This window comes from Amblyraja radiata, chromosome 2, assembly GCF_010909765.2.
Source record: "Amblyraja radiata isolate CabotCenter1 chromosome 2, sAmbRad1.1.pri, whole genome shotgun sequence".
Classification (NCBI taxonomy): domain Eukaryota; kingdom Metazoa; phylum Chordata; class Chondrichthyes; order Rajiformes; family Rajidae; genus Amblyraja; species Amblyraja radiata.
Window position 1 is genome coordinate 121,295,848 of NC_045957.1, and position 27,047 is coordinate 121,322,894.

Here is a 27,047-nt window from a genome sequence, read left to right on the forward strand (position 1 = left end):
CACAGAGTGGATTTAATAGTGCTATACCCAAACACTGCCCTTCCAGAATATTAATTACAAGGTTCGCATATTAAAATCTTGCAAAATAGTGATGCAAGTCAAACAAAACAACCGCCTGACATGACGCACTTTGCAAACCAGGTTCAACAAAGCAAATAATTTCATGATGACTCCTGGAGTTGTGATTCTATAAATAGGAGGTGAATTTAGTGACTGACTTTGGCTCGAGATCTCAAAAGCCTCTTTTGATTTAAACATACTTGTTTTTATAATTAACCATTTCATAACGGATGTGGCTGAAACAAACTGCGTTTAACATGACAAATGATGTTGCGTTATCCGCTGATCAATGGCAGAACAATGACAAATGTTGCTCGTGTCAAGTCGACTGACACCAGAACACTTAGGGAAGGACACAATCTCATTCCCATCTGATTTTGATTCATGTCTCCAGACCAAGGTCCACAAAGGTATTCCGATGCATATCCTAATGTGCTACTAACTAGTACACAAATAATTTCACTCCTTAATGAATACAATAAAGGAAATCAATAACTGCAACACAGTTTTCTGTTAAATTAAATGGATAACAAACTTCAAGGTGCAATTCTGCTCTCACAGCAATCACCAATTGACAACAAGTACTTGCTTTGCTTTTCACTAATCTCCCCAAGGGCCTGACATTATAAACATATTACTGGGTGCAATAAATGAAACAAAGGAGAAAGTTAATGGTGAAAAAAAAACTTTTACTGCCTTCACTGCTTCGAGTCCAAATACATCTCTTACAGGGTTTTGGAAAACTTTTTTTTTTTTTTTTTTAATGGTTATTTGGTGCCTGGAGAGGTAAGTATTAAAGTTCACATAAGCTGTGGACAGCACTATGATTGGGATTGGGTAGTGGCGTGCTGGAAACCATTGTTCCAATCTACCAATCTGAAAAACATCCACAATGAACCACAATACATCTTCCAGCCAAACTATCAAATCCTCTTTAATACTCTGTGCCTGAACTTTAATTACAATCATACAGTACAGGAACTTCTCTCTGGCTGATTATTCCACTGGGGAATAACTTATGTCACCTTCTCCCTCTCTGCTGTGTTTAATTTTGTTTAATTTGGAGACGCAGCATGGAAACAGGCCCTTTAGTTCACCGAGTCCATGCCATCGATCACCATATCACACTAGTTCTACGTTATCACACTTTTTCATCCTTTCCTTGCACACTGAGCAGAAATTTACATTGGCCAACTAACCTACAAACCCGCACGTCTTTGGGATGTGGAAGGAAACCAGAGCACACAGAGGAAACCCACGTGGTCATAGGGAGAACGTGCACACTCCACACGAACAGCACCCAAGATTAGGATCAAACCTGGGTCTCTCGTGCTGTAAGGTAGCAGATCTTCCAGCTGCGCCACTGTGCTGTCCTCTGTATGTGCGCCTCCTCTCTTCCAGCTTTCTCCACCCCCACCACAATTAGCCTGAAAAAAGGTGCCGATCCAAACCGTCACCTATATCCATGTTCTCCAGAGATACTAACTGAACCAGAGATGCCAATTGATCAGCCATGATCATATTGAATGACGGTGCTGGCTCAAAGGGCCGAATGGCCTACTCCTGCACCTATTGTCTATTGACCAGCTAAGATACTCCAGCACTTTTTGTAAACCAGCATTTCTAGTTTAGTACAGTTTAGTTTAGAGATACAGCACGGAAACAGGTCCTTCGGCCCACCGAGTCCAAGCCGACCAGTGGTCCCCGCACACTAACACTATCCTACATACCTGGGGCAATTTACAATTTTACCAAGCCAATTTACCTGCAAACCTGTACGTCTTTGGAGAGCTCCCAGATTAAACCCAGGCAGGTCACGGGGAGAATGTACAAACTCCATATAGACAGCACTCGTAGTCAGAATGGACCCCGGATCTCTGGCATTGTAAAGCAGCAACTCTACCGCTGTGCTACAATGCCACCCTTTCTACCTTCCTTGTTTCCATCTAATATTAATGCATATATCGTGATCAATGCTCTCATGGTTTATAATTGACATTTTAATCACCATATCAAGTTGTAATTTTGAAATTAATCTATTTCTTTCATTTTAAGTACTATGAAGTACAGGGTCAACAGTGCTTCAATTCCTCCTGCCTACTGACTGCTCTACCAGCTGATGAAGACGCGGACACACTGTTATTGATGCATAATCACATCCATGCTCAAAGATTGACAACAATGATACAATCACTACATTTATCAGCTTTATCCATAATATTAGCCTGTCAAATCAATCTTTTAACCAAACAAAGGTATCACTCATGGATAAGTGGTTTCTGAGAGGATTGCAGCAATCATCATTGCAATGAAACATTTTGAAAATTGTGAAAGTAATAGCTAGCTAACAGGTTTGAAGCTTTCAATGACATCTGTCACAGCATGTGCTGCAAGAAATAACGATGTATCTCACCATAGTAGATTAGATAAAAGTATATAAAATAATGAGAGGCATCGACTGTTGCAAGGACTAGAGGGTCTGAGCTTTAGGGAGAGGTTGTGTCGGCTGGAACTCTATTCGTTGGAGCGCAGGAAGATGAGGGGTGATCTTGTAGAGGTGTAAAAAAATCATGAGAGGAATAGATCAGGTAGATGCACAAAGTCTCTTGCCCAGAGTAGGTAAATTGAGGACCAGAAGGCATAGGTTTAAGGTGAAGGGGAAATTATTTATTAGGAATCTGAGGGGAAACATTTTCACACAAACGGTGGTGGGTGTATGGAACAAGCTGCCAGAGGTGGTAGTTGAGGCTGGGACTATCCCAACGTTTAAGAACCAGTTAGATAGGTATATGGATAGGACAGGTTTGGGGGAAAAAAGGACCAATTGCAGGCAGGTGGGACTACTGTAGCAGGGACATGTTGGCCGGTGTGGGCAAGGTGGGCCGAAGGGCTTGCTTCCACGCTGTATCACTCGATGACCTATGATAGACAGTCAGAATATATTTATACAAGGGCAGAAATGTTAAAGACTAGAGGGCATAGCTTTATTTTGAGATGGGCAAAATTTAAAGGGAATGTATGGGAATAGTATTTTTACACATAAAGTTGAGTCACACAACATGAAAAAAGGTTTGGCTTAATTTTCCCATGCTGGCCACGATGTTCCATCTACGCTAATCCCACCAGCCTGCGTTTGGCCCCTATCCCTTTAAACATTTCCTATCCATGTATCGGGAGAGATAATCAAAAGCTGGTCAAGATAAGTTTGTCTTCAAGTAGGCAGGAAAAGCACAGTAGAGTTCAGAGAAAAGTACAGAATTTAGGTACCTGCCAGCAGAAGTATTGGACTGTTGTTGATCAGCAAGCACAGGAGAGGAGAGGAAAATCACACAATATGACAATGCAAGTAATGCAACAATGAAAGAGTTCATGTTTATGGAGAATAGAACAAATGTGAAGATCAGAAGTGCATTGGCATTTTTTTAGTCAAAGGCAACAATAAATATGTTAGCAAGATAAACCCAGGCAGGGCAACATTAGGTATGTTACCGAGGGAGATATAGGCAAACTCAGCAATGGAGCCGACATGTGATTCAAAAGTTTATTCTGGGATCAAATGTGACAAAAAAAGTTTGTGTCCGGTTTAGATGCAGGGCAGGGAAAGAATAGTAGGAAGGGAACAAATTTGGTAATGGGATCCAAATATTCACTCTACCAAATGTCTACTTGGAAAAAACACCAGATTGTCCAGACAAAAATACCCAGGAAAGGATAAAATGACGTAGCTAATTTTAATTCGAACAGTTCATAGGTATAATTGAGTGGGTTTTGATGTCCTGGCCCACCTCATCCTATCTATTTCATAATCATCAGAACTAACATACCATCTTCAGCCTCAATATTAATTCAATCACCATCTGACCTGCTGTATTTTTCCCCATATTTATTTTTATTTAATTTCAGATTTTGAGCATCCGCAGTTTTTTGTTCAAAAAAACAAAGCACAGATTATACAATGCAGTTATCACACAACATTCTTAGAGCATAGAACCGCACAGGAACAGGGCATTCACCCCACAATGTCCATGCCAAACATGATGCCTGGTTAAACTAATCTCCTCTGCCTACACATGGTCCGTACCCCTCCATTCTAAGAGCTAGATAGGGCTCTTAAAAATAGCAGAGTCAGGGGATATGGGGAGAAAGCAGGAACATTGGGGATGATCAGCCATGATCATATTGAATGGCGGTGCTGGCTCGAAGGGCCGAATGGCCTACTCCTGCACCTATTGTCTATTCCATGCAGATGCCTATCTAACAGCCTATTAAATACCACAAACATATCTGCCTTCACCACCACCCCCGTCAGTGTCTTGCAGGAACTCCCCCCACAGTTTACAAAACAAAACTTGCCCCGCACATCTCATTAAACTTTGCCTCTTTCACCTAAACCTATGCCCTCTCGTCTTTGATATTTCCACCCTGGGAAAAAGGTGATGACTGCCCGACCTATTTATGCCACTCATAATTTTATACACCCATACCACAGATGCTGCCTGACCTGCAGTGTTTCCCTCACATTTCTTATTTTAATTTCAGATTTTCAGCATCTGCGTTTTTTTTATTTTCAATCCACAAAACAAAGCTGCAGAAATCATGTGTATATATACCACTTTTAACATCCTCAAGATACTTCAAAATACTGCAAAATCTTTTTATTTTTAATGTGTATATATATATAGAGTCATAGAGTCGTAGAGCGATGAAACAGCCCTTCGGCCCAACCTGCCCGTATTTGGTCCATATGCCTCCGAGCCTGTCCTATCCATGTTCCTGTATAAATGTTTCTTAAACGTTCCGATAGTACCTGCCTCAACTACCCCCTCTGACAGCTCGTTCTATGCATATTCCAGCAGCCAAAACTAACATAGCACGGTCTCAGAATTGGTGGATGTCTAAATAATTTGTTTGTAGTGGTGCTGTAGATGATTAATATTGGCCAATAATTAAAGGGAATTCCCTTCAAATAAAGCATTAGATCTTTTACAGCTACCTGAACATGAATAGAGCTGTCTGATTCATTGTCTCAGTCAACATCACTAAAGTGGTCCTTCAAATATCAAAGTACCATCTGTGCTAAATACCTACAGATAAAATTTGACTGTAGTTCTAAGCTCTGTTTTGAATTGGCATAAAATGTCATCACTGACATTGGTTGAGCCTTAATGTGCCAATTTATACATTTAACAGCAACTTACATTTATATGCAGGAGATACAGAAGCTTGAAAGCGCGCAGTCTTAAAAACAGCTTCTTCCCCTCTGTTATCAGGCTTCTCAACGCTCCTTCTATAAGTTTTATTTTTTTATTTTAGAGATACATCATGGAAACAGGCCCTTTAGCCCACAAAGTCCACGCTGACCAGCGATCACCCCGTACACTAGCACTAACCTACACACACTACGAACAATTGACAATTTTACCAAAGCCAATTAACCTACAAACCTGCATGTCTTTGGAGTGTGGGAGAAATCCAGAGCATCTGGAGAAAACCCACGCAGTTAATGGGAGAACGTACAAACTCCGTACAGACAGCACCCATAGTCAGGATCAAATCTGGGTCTCTGGTGCGATAAGGCAGCAACTGTAACGCTGCGCCTATAAGCTAGAGTACTGTCCAATTCACCTCCACCGCAATACAGACATTGGACTTAGTCTCCGGAACAGTTACAATAAAATGTTGAGAACAGCACTTTGTATCTTTCCCTTCGCACTACCTATTGTACACCAGTTTGGCTTGATATTTATATATGACACGAGACCATGGGGGACCCGTTGGTTGCAGGGGGGGGGGGGGGGACAGTGGGAGGGCAGGGGACACAGAGAGGGCAGAGGGCAGAGGCAAAAGGCACGGGGCAGAGGGCAGAGAGGGAGCGGGAGGGGGGCAGAGAGGGAACGGGAGGGGGGTAGAGTTTGAGGGGTGGGGTGGGTCGGGGGGGGTGCGCGGCGTCACAGGGTAAGGCTGGATCCCGAACGCAATATTCCCTCACTCCAGCTCCAGGCTCCAGCTCCAGCTGCAGGCACCAGGCGCCAGAGCGAGGCCGGGGGTGAGAGAGTCTTCAGCTATGATCTTTGGTCCCAGTCCATGACCCGACTTGCTCGTTCTTTGTGTGTCTCTTTTGAATAATGGGCGGGCAGTGAGCGGCCAGGCGACATCACTCGCAGCGCGTGAAACACAACACGCATCTAAAACCTCACCTTCAGACATGTTTACCATGCATTACCTACATTTTTCCACTGAGCCACCAGGGGGAGCATATAACCATATAACCATATAACAATTACAGCACGGAAACAGGCCATCTCGACCCCTCTAGTCCGTGCCGAACACATAGTCTCCCCTAGTCCCATATACCTGCGCTCAGACCATAACCCTCCATTCCTTTCCCATCCATATAACTATCCAATTTATTTTTAAATGATAAAAACGAATCTGCCTCCACCACCTTCACTGGAAGCTCATTCCACACAGCTACCACTCTCTGAGTAAAGAAGTTCCCCCTCATGTTACCCCTAAACTTCAGTCCCTTAATTCTCAAGTCATGTCCCCTTGTTTGAATCTTCCCTACTCTCAGTGGGAAAAGCTTTTCCACGTCAACTCTGTCTATCCCTCTCATCATTTTAAAAACCTCTATCAAGTCCCCCCTTAACCTTCTGCGCTCCAAAGAATAAAGCCCTAACTTGTTCAACCTTTCTCTGTAACTTAGTTGCTGAAACCCAGGCAACATTCTAGTAAATCTCCTCTGTACTCTCTCTATTTTGTTGACATCCTTCCTATAATTAGGCGACCAAAATTGTACACCATACTCCAGAATTGGCCTCACCAATGCCTTGTACAATTTTAACATTACATCCCAACTTCTATACTCAATGCTCTGATTTATAAAGGCCAGCACACCAAAAGCTTTCTTTACCACCCTATCTACATGAGATTCCACTTTCATGGAACTGTGCACAGTTATTCCCAGATCCCTCTGTTCCCCTACATTCTTCAATTCCCTACCATTTACCATGTACGTCCTATTTTGATTTGTCCTGCCAAGATGTAGCACCTCACACTTATCAGCATTAAACTCCATCTGCCATCTTTCAGCCCACTCTTCCAACTGGCATAAATCTCTCTGTAGACTTTGAAACTCTTCTTCATTTCCCGCAACCCCACCTATCTTAGTATCATCTGCATACTTACTAATCCAATTTACCACACCATCGTCCAGATCATTGATGTACATGACAAACAACAGTGGACCCAACACAGATCCCTGTGGCACCCCACTCGTCACTGGCCTCCAACCTGACAAACAACCATCCACCATTACTCTCTGGCATCTCCCATTCAGCCACTGTTGAATCCATCTTGCTACTCCACCATTAATACCCAACCATTGAACCTTCTTAACCAACCTTCCATGAGGAACCTTGTCAAAGGCCTTACTGAAGTCCATATACACAACATCCACTGCTTTACCCTCATCAATTTCCCGAGTAACATCTTCAAAAAATTCAAGAAGATTAGTTAAACATGACCTTCCAGGCACAAATCCATGTTGACTGTTCCTAATCAGACCCTGTTTATCCAGATGCTTATATATATTATCTCTAAGTATTCTTTCCATTAATTTGCCCACCACTGACGTCAAACTAATAGGTCTATAATTGCTAGGTTTACTCTTAGACCCCTTTTTAAACAATGGAACAACATGCGCAGTACGCCAATCCTCCGGCACTATTCCCGTTTCTAATGACATTTGAAATATTTCTGCCATAGCCCCTGCTATTTCTACACTAACTTCCCTCAATGTCCTAGGGAATATCCTGTCCGGACCTGGAGACTTATCCACTTTTATATTTCTCAAAAGTGTCAGTACTTCCTCTTCTTTGATCCTCATAGTTTCCATAGCTACTCTACTTGTTTCCCTTACCTCACATAATTCAATATCCTTCTCCTTGGTGAATACCGAAGAAAAGAAACTGTTCAATATCTCCCCCATCTCTTTTGGCTCTGCAGATAGTTGGCCACTCTGACTCTCTAATGGACCAATTTTATCCCTCGTTATCCTTTTGCTATTAATATAGCGGTAGAAACCCTTCGGATTTACTTTTACCTTACTTGCCAAAGCAACCTCATATCTTCTTTTAGCTTTTCTAATTTCTTTCTTAAGATTCTTTTTACATTCTTTATACTCCTCAAGCACCTCATTTACTCCATGCTGCCTATAACTATTGTAGATATCCCTCTTTTTCCGAACCAAGTGTCCAATTTCCCTTGAAAACCATGGCTCTTTACAATTTTTACGATTTCCTTTCAACCGAACAGGGACATAAAGATTCTGTACTCTTAAAATTTCACCTTTGAATGTACTCCATTTCTCTTCCACATCTTTCCCATAAAACAAACTGTCCCAATTTACTCCTTTTAAATCCTTTCGCATCTCCTCAAAGTTAGCCTTTCTCCAATCAAAAATCTCAACCCTAGGTCCAGTTTTGTCCCTCTCCATAATTATATTGAAACTAATGGTATTGTGATCACTGGACCCGAACTGTTCCCCAACGCATACCTCTGCCACCTGACCCATCTCATTTCCTAACAGGAGGTCCAGTACCGCCCCTTCTCTAGTAGGTACTTCTATGTATTGTTGCAAAAAACTATCCTGCACACATTTTACAAACTCCAACCCATCCAGCCCATTTACAGAATGTGTTTCCCAGTCTATGTGTGGAAAATTGAAATCTCCCACAATCACTACCTTGTGCTTACTACTAATATCTGCAATCTCCTTACATATTTGCTCTTCCAATTCTCGCTCCCCATTTGGCGGTCTATAATACACCCCTATAAGTGTTGCTACCCCTTTCCCATTTCTTAGTTCCACCCAAATAGCCTCCCTAGACGAGCCCTCTAATCTATCCTGCCAAAGCACTGCTGTAATATCTTCCCTGATAAGCAATGCAACACCTCCACCTCTTGCCCCTCCAATTCTATCACACCTGAAGCAACGAAATCCTGGAATATTTAGTTTCCAATCACAGCCCTCCTGCAACCATGTTTCACTGATCGCCACAACATCATACTTCCAGGTGTCAATCCAGGCTCTAAGTTCATCCACTTTTCTTACAATGCTCCTAGCATTAAAATATACACATTTAAGAAACCCACCCTCTCTTATTCTCTGATTATTTTCTTTTTCTTCTCTTTCCCCTACATTTTGGGTCAGAGTGCTACCATTCTCTGCCCCCTGCTTCACACACTGACTGCTAGCTTTCCCAAATTGAGTCCCTCCCCCCAACCATACTAGTTTAAAGTCTCCCCAGTAGCCTTTGCAAATCTCCCCGCCAGGATATTGGTCCCCCTTGAGTTCAAGTGCAACCCGTCCTTTCTGTACAGGTCGCACCTTCCCCAAAAGAGGTCCCAATGATCCAGAAACTTGAATCCATACCCACTGCACCAGTCCCTCATCCACGCATTTATCCTCCACCTCGCTCCATTCCTACTCTCACTGTCGCGTGGCACAGGCAGTAATCCTGAGATTGATACCTTTCCAGTCCTTCTCCTTAACTCTCTACCTAACTCCCTAAATTCTTCTTTCAGGACCTCTTCTCTTTTTTTACCTATGTCGTTGGTACCTATATGCACCACAACCTCAGGCTCCTCTCCCTCCCATTTCAGGATTTCTTGGACACGTTCATACACATCCCTGACCCTGGCACCAGGGAGGCAAACTACCATCCGGGACTCCTGTCTGCGTCCACAGAATCGCCTATCCGACCCCCTGACTATAGAGTCCCCTATTACAATTGCCCTCCCCTTCTTTTCCTTACCCTTCTGAGCAACCGGACCGGTCTTTGTGCCAGAGGCCCGGCCGCTGTCGCTGCCCCCAGGTAGGCTGTCTCCCCCACCCTTACTCAAACATGAGTACTTATTTTCAAGGTGTACAGCCACCGGGGTACTCACCAGTCCCTGCCTCTGCCCATTGCCCTTCCTAACTGTGACCCAGTTTTCTGTCTCCCGTGGTCTTGGAGTGACCACCTCCCTGTAACTCCTTTCTATGACCTCCTCGCTCTCCCTGAGCAGATAGAGGTCATCGAGTTGCTGCTCCAGGTTCCTAACGCGGTCCCTTAGGAGCCCCATCTCGACGCACCTGGCGCAGATGTGGACGTCTGGAGAGCACTCAGACTCCATGACCTCCCACATCTGACATCCAGAACAGTAAACTGCCCCGGCCCTCATTTCTCCCCCTTATCCAAATACAATAAAGCCTTACAATTACATGCCATCAAACTTGGATAAAACCACAAGGTTCTAAAAACAACAAAGGCAAAAATATATAGACACATGGCACATCGAGGTGGGGCACATGGAAGGGAGGTGGAAATAAAAGGGGTGGGTTTTAGGTAAACAGGTTTTAGAGGGAACTGCAGATGCTGGAAGGTTGACAAAAATGCTGGAGAAACTCAGCGGGTGAGGCAGCATCTATGGAGCGAAGGAAATAGGCAACATTTCGGTTCGAGACCCTTCTTCGGACTTTTTTCCTGTCTGAAGAAGGGTCTCGACCTGAAACGTTGCCTCATTCCTTCGCTCCATAGATGTTGCCTCACCCGCTGAGTTTCTCCAGCATTTTTGTCTAAAGTAAATAGGCTGTTTATACAATACAATACAATACCTTTTATTTGTCATTTGAACCTCACATGAGGTTCAAACGAAATTTGGTTTCTGCAGCCATACAAAAAAAGAACCAAGACACACACCAACACAATTCACATAAACATCCATCACAGTGAGTCTCCTCCTCACTGTGATGGAAGGCAAAGACTTGTCTATCCCCTGCTCTCCATTCCTCTCCCGAAGTCAAGGTCAAAGCCCCCGGCCGGCGCTAGCAACTCCGCGGCCACTCAAAGCCACGCCGGGCGATGTAGGGCCCTGCCCCGGGTCTTGATGTTGGAGCCCCCGGCGGGCGCCAGCAAGTCCGCGGCAATTTACAGCCGCGCCGGGCGTTGTAAGGCCCCGCTCCAGGTCACTCTCAACCCCGTAATTCGGGCGGGAGAAGTCGCCGCTGCCGGTGCCCCGCAAAGCAGTCTCCCACCGGGGACCCACGAGCTCCCGGTGTCACCATCCACCGGAGTCGGGTCGCAGCATCTCGCCCCCGCAGCTCTCCACGCTCCGAAGCTGGCTAGCTCCACGGGTCCGTAGGTCCACAGCTCCACAGCTCCACGGAGGTAGGTCCACAGCTCCACAGGCTCCGTGACTTGAGCCTCCAGGTCGCTCCGGTTGGAGGCCGCTCCACGGCGCTAGGCCCCAACGGCAACGGAGACCCAACAGGGAAAAGGTCGGGTCTCCATGCAGGGAAGAGATTTAAAAGTTTCCCCCACCCACCCCCCACACATACACATTTAAAAACCCATTACAAACTAAACCCTCAACAGGACAAAAAAATAAAAAATACACAGACAGACTGCAGAGGCCGCTGCGACATCGGTCGCGCCGCCCACCCGCCCTAACATGGTATGGTACTAACAAGGAACTGCAGATGCAATTATTGCAGATGCAATTATAAAGAAGGCACATCAGCGACTCTACTTCCTGAGAAGATTACGGAGATTCGGCATGTCGAAGAGGATTCACCTAAACTTCTACAGGTGCACGGTAGGGAGCATACTGACTGGTTGCATCATGGCCTGGTTCGGCAACTTGAACGTCCAAATGCGAAAAAGACTATAAAAAGTTGTGACCACTGCCCAGTCCATCACTGGCTTTGACCTCCCCACCGTCAAAGGGATTTTTTGTAGTCGCTGCCTCAAAAAGGCAGCCAAAATCATCAAGGACCCACACGATCCTGGCTACACACTCATCTCACCATTGCCATCAGGAAGAAGGGACAGGAGCCTGAAAACTGTAACGTCCAGGTTCAGGAACAGCTTCTTCCCTACAGCCATCAGGCTATTAAACACAACAACGAATAACCTCTGAGCTCTGAACTGCAAAAGATCATTATTATTTGATATTTGCGCTATATTTGTTATTTATTGAACTTTTTATTTTTTTTATTTTCCCCCGTTATGTACTATGTTTACATATTTACATATTCTGTTGTGCTGCAGCAAGTAAGAATTTTATTGTCCCATCCGGGACATATGACAATAAAACAGTCTTGACTCTTGGCTTATATCAAAGATAGACACAAAATGCTGGAATGAATCAGCAGGATAGGCAGTATCTCTGAAGAACGTGGATGGGTGACATTTCAGGTCAGACTTCTTCAGACTGAAGTCCTATCCGTGTTCTCCAGGGATGCTGATTGACCTACTGAGTTACACCAGCATTTTGTGTCTATCATTGGTTGTCTGTGGTTTAGTTACTGCATTTCCTGCCCACAATGTTCCTCATTTAAATCGGCGAGATCAAGCGTAGACTCATCAACAGTTTCAATTAACATTTGAACTCAGTCCATCGTAGATTTCCAGGTTGCTAACCATTTTAACTCTCTTTCCCATTCCCATAATGACCTTTCTGTCCTGGGCTAGACACAAAATGCTGGAGTAACTTCTTCAGAGAAGGGTCTCAACCCAAAACGTCACACATTCTTTCCATCCAGGGGTGCTTCCTGTCCCACTGAGATACTCCTGCATTTTGCGCCAATCTTCGGTCTAAACCAGCATCTGAAGTTCTTTCCTACACACTTTCTGTACTGGGCCTCCTCCACTGCCAGAGTGATGCCACACGCAAACTGGAGAAACAGCATCGACTTGCGTAGCTTACAACCTATCGATAGGAATACTGAATTCTCCGATTTTAGGTAAGTAACCTACAAACGTGCAGCCCCCCCCCCCCTCCCCTCCTCTCTTTCCACCTCTGTTTTTATCTCCACCTTTACATGTGCCCCACATTTCTCCCTTTCTCTGTCCCTTTCCACCTTTATCACTTCCTCTGGTTTCACAACTCATGCATCTTCTATCCTTATCTCACATGTTTTGTCGATTCATGTCTAGCCTTTGTCCAACTATCTGCTAATCAAACCCCCCTCACCTGCCCCATCTATCACGTCAGATTTTGTCCCACCTCCCACCTCTCTTCCAGCTTTCTCCTCCCCTACTACAATCAGTCTGAAGAATGGTCCCAACTCGAAACATCACTTATGCACGTTCACCATCGATGCTGCCTGACCCGCTGAGATACACCAGCACTTTGTGTAAGGCAAAATCTATTATTGTGAAAGTCACTCATCTATCAACAAATACCAAAAAAAAGTAGACCCAAAATGCTGCAGGACCAATAAACAAGAGACTGTACTGTTTGTATGTACTGCTACTTCATATCTAAAAGCAATAAGAATTGTTGCTTTTAGGGCTTGTATACTCTGGAGTTTAGAAGGATGAGAGGAGATCTTATTGAAACATATAAGATTATTAAGGGTTTAGACACGCTAGAGGCAGGAAACATGTTCCCAATGTTGGGGGAGACCAGAACCAGGGGGCACCGTTTAAGAATAAGGGGTAAGAACGGAATTTAGAACGGAGAAGAGGAAACGCTTTTTCTCACAGAGAGTTGTGAGTCTGTGAAATTCTCTGCCTCAGAGGGCGGTGGAGGCCGGTTCTCTGGATACTTTCAAGAGAGAGCTAGATAAGGCTCTTAAAGATTGCGGAGTCAGGGGATATGGGGAGAAGGCAGGAACGGGATACTGTTTGGGGATGATCAGCCATGATCACATTGAATGGCGGTGCTGGCTCCAAGGGCCGAATGACCTACTCCTGCACCTATTGTCTATTGATTCATGGACTTCTATTCAGGGTTTGTTTTAGAATATAAATTCCATAAAAATGTTTTGCAAATGAAAAAACAATATTGAGAGGCAACAATAAAATACTTATAATCCTGGCCATAATTAAATATTGCCATAAGTTAGTTTATAATTAAACAGTTGGAAGAAGTGATGTGATATCTAGCAATTTGAAACATATCCCAATGTGCTCTTTGTCATTATACAGAGAACGAATTAATGGAAGCAATCATACCTTTCTGAGACTGGATTGACTGCCAAAATCCTTTCCTGGTAATGAAAAGGAACAAAATTATTTAATTATAATCTCACTTAATTACACGGCATAAATACAACATCTACATCCTAATAGTCCAAGATTTAAGCATCCAGTACAGTGCTAATTTCACCCAGTGCAGCATCAGGCTATTGGATGCTTTCATTCTTGTTTGATAGTGGTTGCAGGGACCCATTAGGTAGGTAGACACGAAATGCTAGAGTAACTCATTAGGACAGGCAGCTTCTCTGGAGGGAAGGAATGGGTGATGTTTCAGGTTGAGACATCTTCATCATTATCTAGGTGGTCTGTCTGCCAACATAGCAGTCTAAAGAATTGAGAATTCGAATAGATGGAGGCATTTAGTTTATCTTTGAAATTACAATGCAATAAATGTTTTAGAGGAGCCTGGGTGAGGAGAGTGGGGTACCGAACATTAGGAAGGTACACACAGTGCATTATTAACTATTTTTGCAGCTCTTTCAGTTAATTACTGCATGTTTTACATAATTTTGAAATGACAGTATTTTCTGCAGCACTAGCTCAGGCAGGAAAGTTTCAAAATCTGACAAATTACTTTCAATGGCAATATCCGCAAAATGACAATTTCCAATATCTCTCAAAACAGGATCAGTAATGTTAAGTCGTCATCATATCAGGTCAGATGTCATTCTGGCCTATATGCTATATTTTTTAATATTTTTCTCAACCAGAAAAGATCCCGGAACAAAGTCCAATCTCAGATGCATTTGGGATCATCCAAGAAATAGGAAACTACCACTTTTCTCCTGTTTCCAAATACAGAAAAATAACCAGGGCATTTACACTCTCACCTATTCTGTTATGCAATAAGATCATGATACCTCTATTTTTTTTTTCTCTTCTGAGAATCACTAAAGGATTAACAACTTCAGTCATCAATTCATTAGGGTATTAATAAGTTCATATCAAGTCACCTTGACCATGCAATGTCTTGTTCACAAGTTGTGAATAATCATTTTAAAAAGGACACTTAAAATACACAGAATCTTTAACTGAAAAGCAAGAAGCTTCAGGCACTTGAAACTTGAAATAAAACAGAAAATACTCAGGTCAATTAACCTTCATCGGAATTGCAAAACATTAACTAATTTAATTAATGTACTTGTGCCAATCTTGTAATGCTATTCTGCATGTGACTTTACAATGAGTGGTTCCATCGCAGAAAGCACAAGCACCTGATATAGGTGTGGATATGCAGGGAATTAACATAGCCGTGACTAGTGGGGTGCCGCAAGGCTCAGTGCCTGGACCCCAATTACATTAACAATTTAGACAAAGGAATTACATGTAACATTTCCAAGTTTGCGGACGACACAAAACTGGGTGGCAGTGTGAGCTGCAAGGAGGATACTATGAGGCTGCAGGGTGACTTGGATAGGTTGGGTGAGTGGGCAGATGCATGGCAGATGCAGTATAATGTCTATAAATGTGAAGTTATCCACTTTGTTGGGAAGAACAAGGCGGCAATTATCTGAATGGTGTCAGATTAGGAAAAGGGGAGGTGCAACAAGACCCGAGTGTGCTTGTACATCAATCAATTAAAGTAATCATGCAGGTACAGCAGGCAGTGAAGAAAGCAAATGGAATGTTAGCCTTCAAAGCGAGAGGATTTGAGTTTAGGAGCAAGGAGGTCCAACTGCAGTTGTACAGGGCCCTGGTGAGACCGCACCTGCAGTATTGTGTGCAGTTTTGGTCTCCTAATTTGAGGAAGGATATTCTTGCCATTGAGGGAGTGCAGCACAGGTTCACAAGGTTAATTCCTGGGATGGCGGGACTGACATATGATGAAAGAATGGGTGGACAGTGAATTCCTATTCACTGGAATTTAGAAGGATGAGAGGATATCTTAAAGAAACATATAAAATTCTTAAGGGATTGGACAGGATAGATGCAAGAAAAATGTTCCCGATGTTGGGGGAGTCCAGAACCAGTTTGAGAATAAGGGGTAGGCCATTTCGAACTGAAATGATGAAAAAACATTTCACCCAGTAAGTTGTGAATCTGTGGAATTCTTTGCCACAGAAGGCAGTGGAGGCCAATTTACTTGATGTATTCAAGAGAAAGTTGGATATAACACTTAGGGCTAACGGAATCAAGGGATATGGGGAAAAAGCAGGAACGGGGTACTGAATCTGGATGATCAGCCGTGAACATATTGAATGACAGTGCTGGATCGAAGGGCCGAATGGCCTACTCCTGTACCTATTTTCTATGTTTCTAGAAATGTATAGCACAAGAACAGGCCCTCGGGCCCACAATGCCTGTGCCAAACATTGTGCTAAGGCCCACTTATCTACTTGCACATAACCCATATCCTTTTCCAAAATCTTTTAAATCCCACTAATGTATCTGCTTCAACCACCATCCCCGGCAGTGAGTTCCAGGCACCCACCACCCTCTTTGTAAAAAATCTGCCCCGCACATCTCTTTTAAACTCCATGAAGTTAGTAAGACACGACCTGCCATGTACAATGACATGCTAACTGGGGTGGACATCGAGCGTAGGCGCAAAGGTGGTTTTTGTAAGAGTTACCTAAAATTGGAGAATTCAATATTCATGTCGTCGGGTGTAAACTACTGATGATCCAGCAGGCCTAGGCAGACGAAACATAAGTTTGTGTTAAACTGGGATACTTGTAACTCTGTCGGCACCCTTTATGTGGTGACTCTTTGCATACCTTGGCTATACAAAACAAAGAATATCACCGTAACTTCTCACATATGACCATTAAGTAAAATTCATTCAATCAAGTGTTCAGCGAAATGGTCACCAAATCTACTTCTTGCCGATGTACAGGAGCCCACAACGGGAACACGGGATGCAGCAGATGAGGTTAGAGGTGGTGCATGTAAATCACTGTCTCACCTGGAAGGGCTGCTGGGCTACCTGAATGGAGGTGAGTGAAAAGTATAAGGACAGGTGTTACATCTCCTGCGGTTGCAGGGGTAACTACCTTGAGAGGGGGTGGTTTGAGTGGGGATGCACCCCATGATTCACCCTGTGTATTCCCCTCAAAGCCTCTAGCCTTTGTCACTTATGCCAGCCATCTGCCAATCAGCTGCATCCACCCATCACCTGCCTAGCTTTGTCCCACCCGCACCTCTCTTTTCCAGCTTTCTTCCAACGGCCTTCCCCCGTGGCCCTGCTCATCATAGCCAGTCATTTCAATCAGGCCAACCTCAAGACCGTGCTGCACAAATGCTATCAGCACATTTCCTGCCCAACCAGACCCACTAATACCCCTGACCACTGCTATATCATCATCAAAACCCCACAGTTTATTTCCAGACCGCACTTTGGTAAATCTGTTCATCTGACTGTGCTTCTAGTCCACTTAGAAATTGAAGCATGGTTTGGGAACAGTTCTTCCCAAGACCGCAATAAATTGCAAAGAGCTGTGGATGCAGCCCAGTCCATCCCCACCATTGACTCCATCTACACCTAATGCTGCCTCAGAAAAGTAGCCAAATAATCAAAGACTCCTTCTTCACCTCAATCTCAACAGGCAGAAGATATGGAAGCTTGAAAGCGCCCACCATCAGACTCGGGTATACCTTCCTGCCCTCTGTTATCAGTCTGCTGAATGGTCCTTCCGTAAGCTAGGGCACTGTCCAACTCACCTCTGCCTTATTGCGGACATTGGACCTTGTCTATGAAACTGAAGCACTACTTTGCTGAGAACTGTGGACGCAGGTCAGACCATCACACAAACCAACCTCCCTCTATGGACTCCATTTATACATCACGCTGCCTGGATGAGTCGCACCTTGGCCACTCTCTCTTCTACACTCTCCCATCAGGCAAAAGGTATAGAAGTGTGAAAATGCACACCTCCAAATTCAGCGACAGTTTCTTCCCAGCTGTTATCAGGCACCTCATCCTACCACAACCAGAGAGCAGTGCTGAACTACTATCTACCTCATTGGTAACTATCCTTGATCGGACTTTATTAGCTTTACCTTGCACTAAACATTATTCCCTTATCATGTATCTGTACACTGTAAACAGCTCAATTGTAATCATTGTCTTTCTGCTGACTGGTTAGCACGGAACAAAAACTTTTCACTGTACCTCGGGACAATGACAATAAACTAAACTGAAACTGAAATTGAAACTGAACTATATTGTGGACTGTATCTTCCACTTTGCTGTATCTGTTGTACTACTTCTTCTTATCGAGTCCACGCACAAGATTACAAGTTGTCCAGCCCAGAGTTGGAACACACTTCTCGGCATCTGCACACAATGGTGTCCGTCTTGCGCTTCTTGTGCGTGGTGGTGGAAAGATTGTTGAAACCAGGGCCGCTCTTTCCTTGACCCCTCTATTGTACTAGAGTACTGAGTACCAGAGTTTGACTGGGTTATATTTGATTTGGTAGCATGCAGACCAAAGCTTTTCCCAGTACCGACGTACACGTGACAATAATAAACCTAAACCAATGCCGAAAGACATTCAGTGCTGGTCAAAGGAAACAGGTAAGATTCTTCGAGACTGCTTTCAGTCAGTGGACTGATCCATATTCAAGGAATCTGAGGCTAACCTACATGAATCAAGGGATATGGGGAAAAAGCGGGAACGGCATACTGATTTTAGATGATCAGCCATGATCATATTGAATGGCGGTGCTGGCTTGAAAGGCCTACTCCTGCACCTAATTTTCTATGTTTCTATGAATATGCAGATGTGTGGAGGGATATAGGCAGAAGTTCTGTCACAAATCGTTCCTCAGTCTGGCGGTGTAGTTCAAGCTTCTGTATCTTCTGCCAAATGGGAGTGGGGAGAGAAAGGAATGACCCAGGTGGGAAAGGACTTTGATTATGTTTCAGAAGGAACAGCAAATGCTGGAAAATCAAAGGTAGACAAAAATGCTGGAGAAACTCAGTGTGTGAGGTAGCATCAATGGAGCGAAGGAAATAGGTAATGTTTCGGGTCGAAACCCTTCTTCAGACTGATGTGAGGCTGGGGAAAGGGGGGGGGGGGAAGTAGAAAGAAATAAAGAAAGAAAGAGGAGGAGGCAGTGGGCTGAGGGAGAGCTGAGAAGGGGAGGAGAAAGTAGGGACTATCTGAAATTAGAGAAGTCAATGTTCATACCACTGGGGTGCAGACTGCCCAAGCGAAATATGAGGTGCTGCTACTCCAATTTACGGTAGTCCTCAATCTGGCCATGGAGGAGGCCCAGGACAGAAAGGTTGGATTCGGAATGGACGGGGGAGTTGAAGTGCTGAGCCACCGGGAGATCAGGTTGGCTATTGCGAACCGAGCAGAGGTATTCGGCGAAGCGATCGCCAAGCCTACGCTTGGTCTCACCGATGTAGAGCAGCTGACATCTAGACTTGTCGCTTTACCTCCCCTTGACTCCATTCAAGGACCCAAGCAGTCTTTCCAGGTGCGGCAGAGGTTCACCTGCACCTCCTCCAACCTCATCTATTGCATCCGCTGCTCTAGATGTCAACTGCTCTACATCGGTGAGACCAAGCGTAGGCTTGGCGAGCGCTTCGCCGAATAATTCAGCTCAGTTCGCAATAACCAACCTGATCTCCCGGTGGCTCAGCACTTCAACTCCCCCTCCCATTCCGAATCCGACCTTTCTGTCCTGGGCCTCCTCCATTGCCAGAGTGAGGACCACTGTAAATTGGAGGAGCAGCACCTCATATTTCACTTGGGCAGTCTACACCAGTGGTATGAACATTGAGTTCTCTAATTTCAGATAGTCCCTACTTTCTCCTCCCCTTCTCAGCTCTCCCTCAGCCCACTGGCTCCTACTCTTTCTTTCTTATTCCCGCCCCCCCCCCCCCTCCACCCTCACATCAGTCTGAAGAAGGGTTTCGACCCGAAACATTTCCTATTTCCTTCGCTCCATAGATGCTGCCTCACACACTCAGTTTCTCCAGCATTTTTGTCTAACTTTGATTATGTTGGCTGCTTTCCCGACACAGCAGTAGTAGATGAAGTTAATGGGGGAAGTCTAGTATCTATGATAGACTGGACTACATCCACAACTCTGCAACTACATCTGCACTTATAGAACAGTACAGCACAGGAACGGGCCCTTCAGCCCACTATATCAATGCCAAACACAATGCCACAGCAATCTTATCTGCCTGCATATGATCCATATCCATGTGATTATCCAAGTCTCTTAAATGTCACAATCATACCTGAACTGCCACCCCTGGCACCCACCACTCTCAGTGCCTCACAGCACCAGAGACCCGGGTTCGATCATGACTACTGATGTTTGTCTGTACGGAGTTTGTACGATCTTCCCACGAGCTGCGTGGTTTTTCTCCGGGTGCTCTGGTTTCCTCCCTCACTCCAAAGACGTACAGGTTTGTAGGTTAATTATCTTGGTATTAGTGTAAAGTGTCCCGAATGTGTGCAGGATAGTGTACGTGTGTGAGGATCGCTGCTCAGTGCGCCGAAGGGTCTGTTTCTGTGCTGTATCTCCAAACTAAACTAAACGTATCTCCAAAAAACAACTTGCCCCACACATCTGCTTTAAACTTTACTCCTACCACTTTAAAAGCTATGCCGTCTAGTCTTTATGAACCATACAAAGGACAAAGGACAAAGGACATTTATTGTCACATACATCAATTGGTGCAGTGAAATTTGAGTTACCATGCAGCACACAAATAAGATAAACACAAGACTATAGAATTTAACATAAAAACATCCTCCCACAGCGGAATCAACGTTTCCCACTGTGAGAGAAGGCAACAAAGTGTAATCCTCTTCCTCTTCCTCACCCATGGTCGGGGCCTATTGAGGCCCTCCGTTATCTGTGAGTTTAACATCTTTGGTCAGAAAGTTACTGGAAAATATTCCAAGGGATAAGATATATGTGCATTTACATGGACAATGGCTAGTTCGGGATAGTCAGCATGGTTTTCTACATGCGAGATCGTGTCTCACAAATCTGATTTAGTTTTTTGACGACGTGACCAAAAAGGTTGATGAGGGCAGAGCTGTAGACGTTATATATTCCAGCAAGGCATATGACAAGGAACCGCATGGTAGGCTGCTCTGGGAGGTTAGATCGCATGGGATCCAAGGAGAAATAGCAAACTAGGGTTGTCATCTACCCAAGTGGAATACAAGGTGCTTTCTTTCATTTTGCATGTGGTCTCAATCTGGCAAACCAGCATCTGCAGTTCACTATGTTTACACATCAATCATTCACATTACACATCCCTCAAAGAATTCCAACAGATTTGTCACAAAACCATGCTGAACTGAGCCAATTTTATCATGTGTTTCGAAATACTCGGAAACCTCATCCTTTATAATGGATCCATAATCCTACCAACCACGGCACTAAGGCGTACCGGCCTATAGTTTCCCCTCTTTGTCCTCACTCCCTCCTTGAACAGCAGAGTAACATTTGCAATTTTCCAGTCCAATCCTGACTCGTGATTCTTGAAAGATCACTACTAATGCCTTCACTAAAGCTGCCTCTTTCAGAACCCTGGGGTGCAGTCCATTTAGTCCAGGCAACATCCACCTTCTGACCTTTCAGCTTCCCAAGCACCTTCTCCTTAGTTATTGTAACTCAACTAACTTCATCCCCTGACTCTTTTTTGAATTTCAGGCATGTTGCTGGTGTCTTCCACTGTGAGGACTGAAGACAAAAACGTGTTTCTTTATTCCCCGTCACTACTTTGCCCCTGCAGTTCGTTGTGTCCATAAACACTTCTTCAGCAGCTCTGATGCAAAAAACGCTGTTGAGGCGTTCAGTATTAAAGGATTTAAACACACGACTTCCGATCCAAAGACAGAGATATAAGGGATAATAATCAAAGGTGAATCAAAGTGGAGATACAAAAAACTGCAGAGGCTTCAATCAGGAGCAAAACACAAAGTGCTGGAGAAACTCAGTGGGTCAGGCAGCTCAGTGGAGGGAATGGATAGACCATGTTTCGGGTCAAATTTTAATTCACAGGCTATCGTCTGATTCTATAGACAATCAGTCTGAAGAAGTGTCCTGACTCTAAGCCTCGTCTGTCTATTGGGCAGCCTTCAGAGGCTAAAGGGGACCCGACGCGAAACATCACCTATCCATGTTCTCCAGATATGCTGCCCGACCTGCTAAGTTACTCTTGCACTTTGTATTTTTTGGTACACCAGCATCTGCAGTTGTGTAGGAAAGAGCTGCAGATGCTGGTTTAAATTGAAGGTAGATACAACATGCTGGAGTAACTCAGCAGGACTGGCAGCATCTATGGAGAGAAGGAATGGTGACGTTTCGGGTCGAGTCTGAAGAAGGGTCTTGTCACCCATTCCTTCTCTCCAGAGATGCTGCCAGTCCTGCTGAGTTACTCCAGCATGTTGAATTAAAGTTGAATCTGAATCTGAGATGCTGCCACTGAGTTACTCCAGCATTTTGTGTATACCCAGCATTTGCAGTTCTTTGGGTCTCCATTCTGAGCTACAATCTGAGAATGTTTAGAACAACATTTAAAAGACACTTGCAGACACAAAGTGCTGGAGTAACTCAACGGGTCAGTTATTTCTCTGGAGAACATGTATTAGAGTGATGTTCCCGATCGGGACACTTCTTCAGGCTGGATTGGTGATGTTTAGCATGGGAAACACTTGGCACTTATAAGGCACTTGGACAGGTGTGTGGCAATTAAATATTTATTGGGATTATGGGCCAACTGGTGGCAGATGGGACTCATCTAGATGGGGCATGTTGATTGGTGTGAGCAATTTAGGCTGACGGGCCTGTTTTTCTGTTGTGTAACCATATTCTGCAATCCACTCACAATATCTTTCGCTTTGCTCTATCTATTAGAGTACTGGTTATATATCTGTTGTGCTGCTGCAAGTAAGAATGTCATTGTTCCGTTTGGGGACATATGTCAAAAAACATGACGATAGACACAACAAGCTGTAGTAACTCGGCAGGTCAGGCAGCTTCTCTGGAGAAAAGGAATAGGTGACATCTCGAGTTGAGACCCTTCGTCAGAGGAGAGAGGGAAACAAGAAATGTTGACGGTTATATGGAGAGATATAGAACAAATGAATGAAAGATATGCAAAAAAGTAAGGAGGATTAAGAAACGGTCCATTGTTGGCTGTGGACTTGTTAACAAGTTATACCTTATACACTGTACAGAGCTAGACAATAAATAATTGTCTGAAGAAAGGTCTCGACCCGAAATATCACCTATCCATGTTCTCCAAAGATACTGTCTGACCCACTGAGTTACTCCAGCACTCCGTGTCTATCTTCAGTGTACAACCAGCATCTGCAGTTCCTTCCTCCACATATACAGAGTTAGTTAGACAATAAAACATTCTTGAATCTTGACCTATAGTAGATGCTGATGAAGTACAGTTAACCTAATGTACTTGGGTTTGACCTGATTGTAATGTAATGTATTGTACAGGATTTATCTGTTTGGACAGCGTGCAATAACAAAGCTTCTCACTGTACCTCGGCACACGGGTCAATAATAAAATTGAATGAGGTTTGAAGGCCTGAACTGACCTGGGTAAGGGCCGGGTTAACCTGTAGCTCACTCGCTCACTCACCTCCACCGCGCCACAACCTGCCCGAGCCGTCCTCGCCAGGCGCGTCGCCGCCGGGGCTGTCGGGAGCGAGCACAGCTGGGCTGTCGGGAGCGCGCACAGCGGGCTGGGCTGGAGGGAGCGCGCCGCCGCTCTGTTCAATGGGCGCCCGCGCGAGCCCGCGGCTCTCCGATTCAAACGGTCAACGGCAGCGAGCTCGCGGCGACGATGGCCGCCGTCGTCTCCACCGCGGTCCGCGCGACCTGCCAACACTCAAGATGGCGGCGACGGCGGCAGCGATCGTCGTCTCCACCGCGATCCACGCGTCCTGCCAACACTCAAGATGGAGGCGACGGCGGCAGCGATCGTCGTCTCCACCGCGGTCCGCGCGTCCTGCCAACACTCAAGATGGCGACGGCCGGCAGCAGCAGCAGCTGCATTCAGGTGTTGTCTCTCTACAGGACCATGCTGAGGGAGAGCAAGAAATTCTCTAGCTACAGTTACAGGTAAACGGAATGCGGCCTTTATTGCGTATGAAGAGACTGCAGATGCTGGCGTAAGCCGAAGATAGACACTCCCAAAAAAACAGTAGTAGCTCAGCGGGCCACAGAGTGATACAGTGTAAAACCAGGCCCTTCGGCCCAATTTGTCCACACCGGCCAACATGTCCCGTCTACACTCGTCCCACCTGCCTGATTTACCCCTCGGATTCCTATTAAATATTTTCCCCTTCACCTTAAACCTATGTCGTCTGGTACTCGATTCACCTGCTCTAGGCAAGAGTCACTGTGCATCTACCCGATCTATTCCTCATGATTTTATACACGTCAAAAAGATCACCCCTCATCCTCCTGCGCTCCAAAGAATAGAGTCCAAGGACAGGTTTGGTGGTGTAAGGGCCAAATGCAGGCAGGTGGGACTAGTGTAGCTGGGACATGTTGGGCATAATCCTCCGCCATTTCCGCCACCTCCAACGTGACCCCACCACTCGCCACATCTTCCCATCTCCCCCCATGTCTGCCTTCCGCAAAGACCGCTCCCTCCGCAACTCCCTCGTCAATTCTTCCCTTCCCTCCCGCACCACCCCCTCCCCGGGCACTTTCCGTTGCAACCGCAAGAAATGCAACACCTGTCCCTTCCCCTCCCCCCTCGACTCCATTCAAGGTCCCAAGCAGTCGTTCCAGGTGCGACAAAGGTTCACCTGTATCTCCTCCAACCTCATCTACTGCATCCGCTGCTCTAGATGTCAGCTAATTTACATCGGTGAGACCAAGCGTAGGTTGGGCGACCGTTTCGCCGAACACCTCCGCTCGGTCCGCCTTAACCTACATGACCTCCCGGTGGCTCAGCACTTCAACTCCCCCTCCCATTCCCAATCCGACCTCTCTGTCCTGGGTCTCCTCCATTGCCAGAGTGAGCAACAGCGGAAATTGGAGGAACAGCACCTCATATTCCGTCTGGGGTCCTTGCGCCCCTATGGCATCAACATTGAATTCCCCCAATTTGGCTAGCCTGTGCTGTCCCCTCCCCTTCCTTCACCCTCTAGCTGTCTCCTCCCACCCTCCCATCCGCCCGCCCTCGGGCTCCTCCTCTTCCCCTTTTCCTTCTTTCTTTCCCCACCCCCCATCAGTCTGAAGAAGGGTTTCGGCCCGAAACGTCGCCTATTTCCTTCGCTCCATAGATGCTGCTGCACCCGCTGAGTTCCTCCAGCAATTTTGTGTACCTTCGATATTCCAGCATCTGCAGTTCCCTTTTGAACACATGTTGGTGTGGGCAAGTTGGGCTGAAGGGCCTGTTTCCATGCTGTATCACTCAATGAATGCTGGGTTCTATGACTGTGTCTTTTTTTATGTCAAGCAGCAGCTGCAGTCCATACTGTGTAACCCTATGCAGTCCCAGTCCATACTGTGTAATTCTATGCAGTCCCTTGTGTCTATAGACACTTCAACAGGTTTAATGCAGGGAAAGCTGTCACGGCGTTCAGTGTTTACACACATATGGATTCCGATCCTACGGTAGACACTGTGCACTGAAGTTCGTGTTCCTATGCTGAATTGTTCTATGTATAAGGAGCAGTAGCTGAAGGTGTAATCAAAGTGCAGACACAAGGAACTGCAGATGCTGGATTGTGGACACAAGATGGTGCGATCTAGGATCTTTGGTGTTGGAGGACTTCGGCGGGTCAGGCAATATCTCTGGAGGAAATAGACAGTCGACATTTCAGGTTGGGACCCTTCGGAGTTCCTCCAACATGTTCAAGTTCAAGTTTACATTTATTGCCACTGTTCTTCTCTGGAGGACCTCCTTGCTCCTAAACTCAAATTCTCTCACAGTGAAGGTTAACATGCCATTGGCTTTCTTCACCGCTTGCTGTACCTGCATGCTTACTTTTAGTGACTGATGTACAAGCACACCCAGGTCCTGTTGCACCTCCCCTTCTCCTAATCTGACACCATTCAGCTAATAATCTGTCTTCCTGTTCTTGCCATCAAAGTGGATAAACTCACATTTATCCACATGGATGACATTTCAGGTCTTCAGACTGAAGAAGGGTCCCAGCCCAAAACATAATCTACCCATTTTCTTCAGAGATGCTGCCTGACCCGTTGAGTTACTCCAGCATTTGATATCTATCTTTCGAATAAACTAGCATCTGCAGTTCCATTTTTATTACAAAATGTGTGCACGGGAGTTTTAAACTACAGAAGGGGTTGACCTGGATTAGATAGCACGAGCTACAAGGAGAGTTTGGCCAAACTTGGATTGCTTTCTCCGGAGTGTCTGAGGGGAGTCCTGATAGAAGTATATAACATTATGAGGTATAGATAGCGTGGTCAGTCAGAACCCTTTTCCCAGGGTGGAAATGTCAAAGATGAGTGAGCGTAACTCTTATATTAGAGGTGCAAAACTTAGAGATAAGCAGGACAAGTTTTTTTTATAAAGTGATAAAACCACACTATATGGTTGCCACAGCGACCAAGATGCCCCACCTACACTAGTCCCATCTGCCTGCTTTTGGCCCATATTCTTGTAAACCTTTCCTATCCGTGGATGTGAAGAGGATGTTTCCACTAGTGGGAGAGTGTAGGACCAGGGGCCACAGCCTCCGAATAAAAGGATGTTTAGGAAGGAGATGAGAAGGAGTTTCTATAGTCAGAGGGTGGTGAATCTGTTGAATACATTGCCACAGAAGGCTGTGGAGGCCGTCAGTGGATATTTTTAAGGCTTAGATAGATGGATTTTTAATTAGTACAGGTGTCGGGGATTATGTGGAGAATCGGGTTGACAATAGACAATAGGTGCAGGAGTAGGCCATTCGGCCCATTCGAGCAAGCACCGCCATTCACAGTGATCATGGCTGATCATCAAAAATCAGTATCCCATTCCTGCCCTTCGGCCCT

The 27,047-nt window shown here is 45.1% G+C and overlaps 2 protein-coding genes across 2 annotated transcripts in view; one reads left to right on the plus strand and one right to left on the minus strand.

The window, feature by feature from the left end:
• The window catches only part of fars2 (phenylalanyl-tRNA synthetase 2, mitochondrial), a 316,890-nt gene extending 293,095 nt beyond the window's left edge, over positions 1 to 23,795 (minus strand). The window contains exons 1-2 of the mRNA XM_033014599.1: positions 23,671 to 23,795; positions 14,067 to 14,101 (exon numbers count right to left, since the gene is read on the minus strand). The gene's annotated coding sequence lies outside the window, so the exon portion shown is untranslated. The remainder of the gene's footprint in view (positions 1 to 14,066; positions 14,102 to 23,670) is intronic.
• A 221-nt stretch (positions 23,796 to 24,016) lies between these two features.
• The window catches only part of lyrm4 (LYR motif containing 4), a 171,447-nt gene continuing 168,416 nt past the window's right edge, over positions 24,017 to 27,047 (plus strand). The window contains exon 1 of the mRNA XM_033014608.1: positions 24,017 to 24,152. Coding sequence (XP_032870499.1) covers positions 24,055 to 24,152 — 98 coding nt within the window. The 5' untranslated portion in view covers positions 24,017 to 24,054. The remainder of the gene's footprint in view (positions 24,153 to 27,047) is intronic.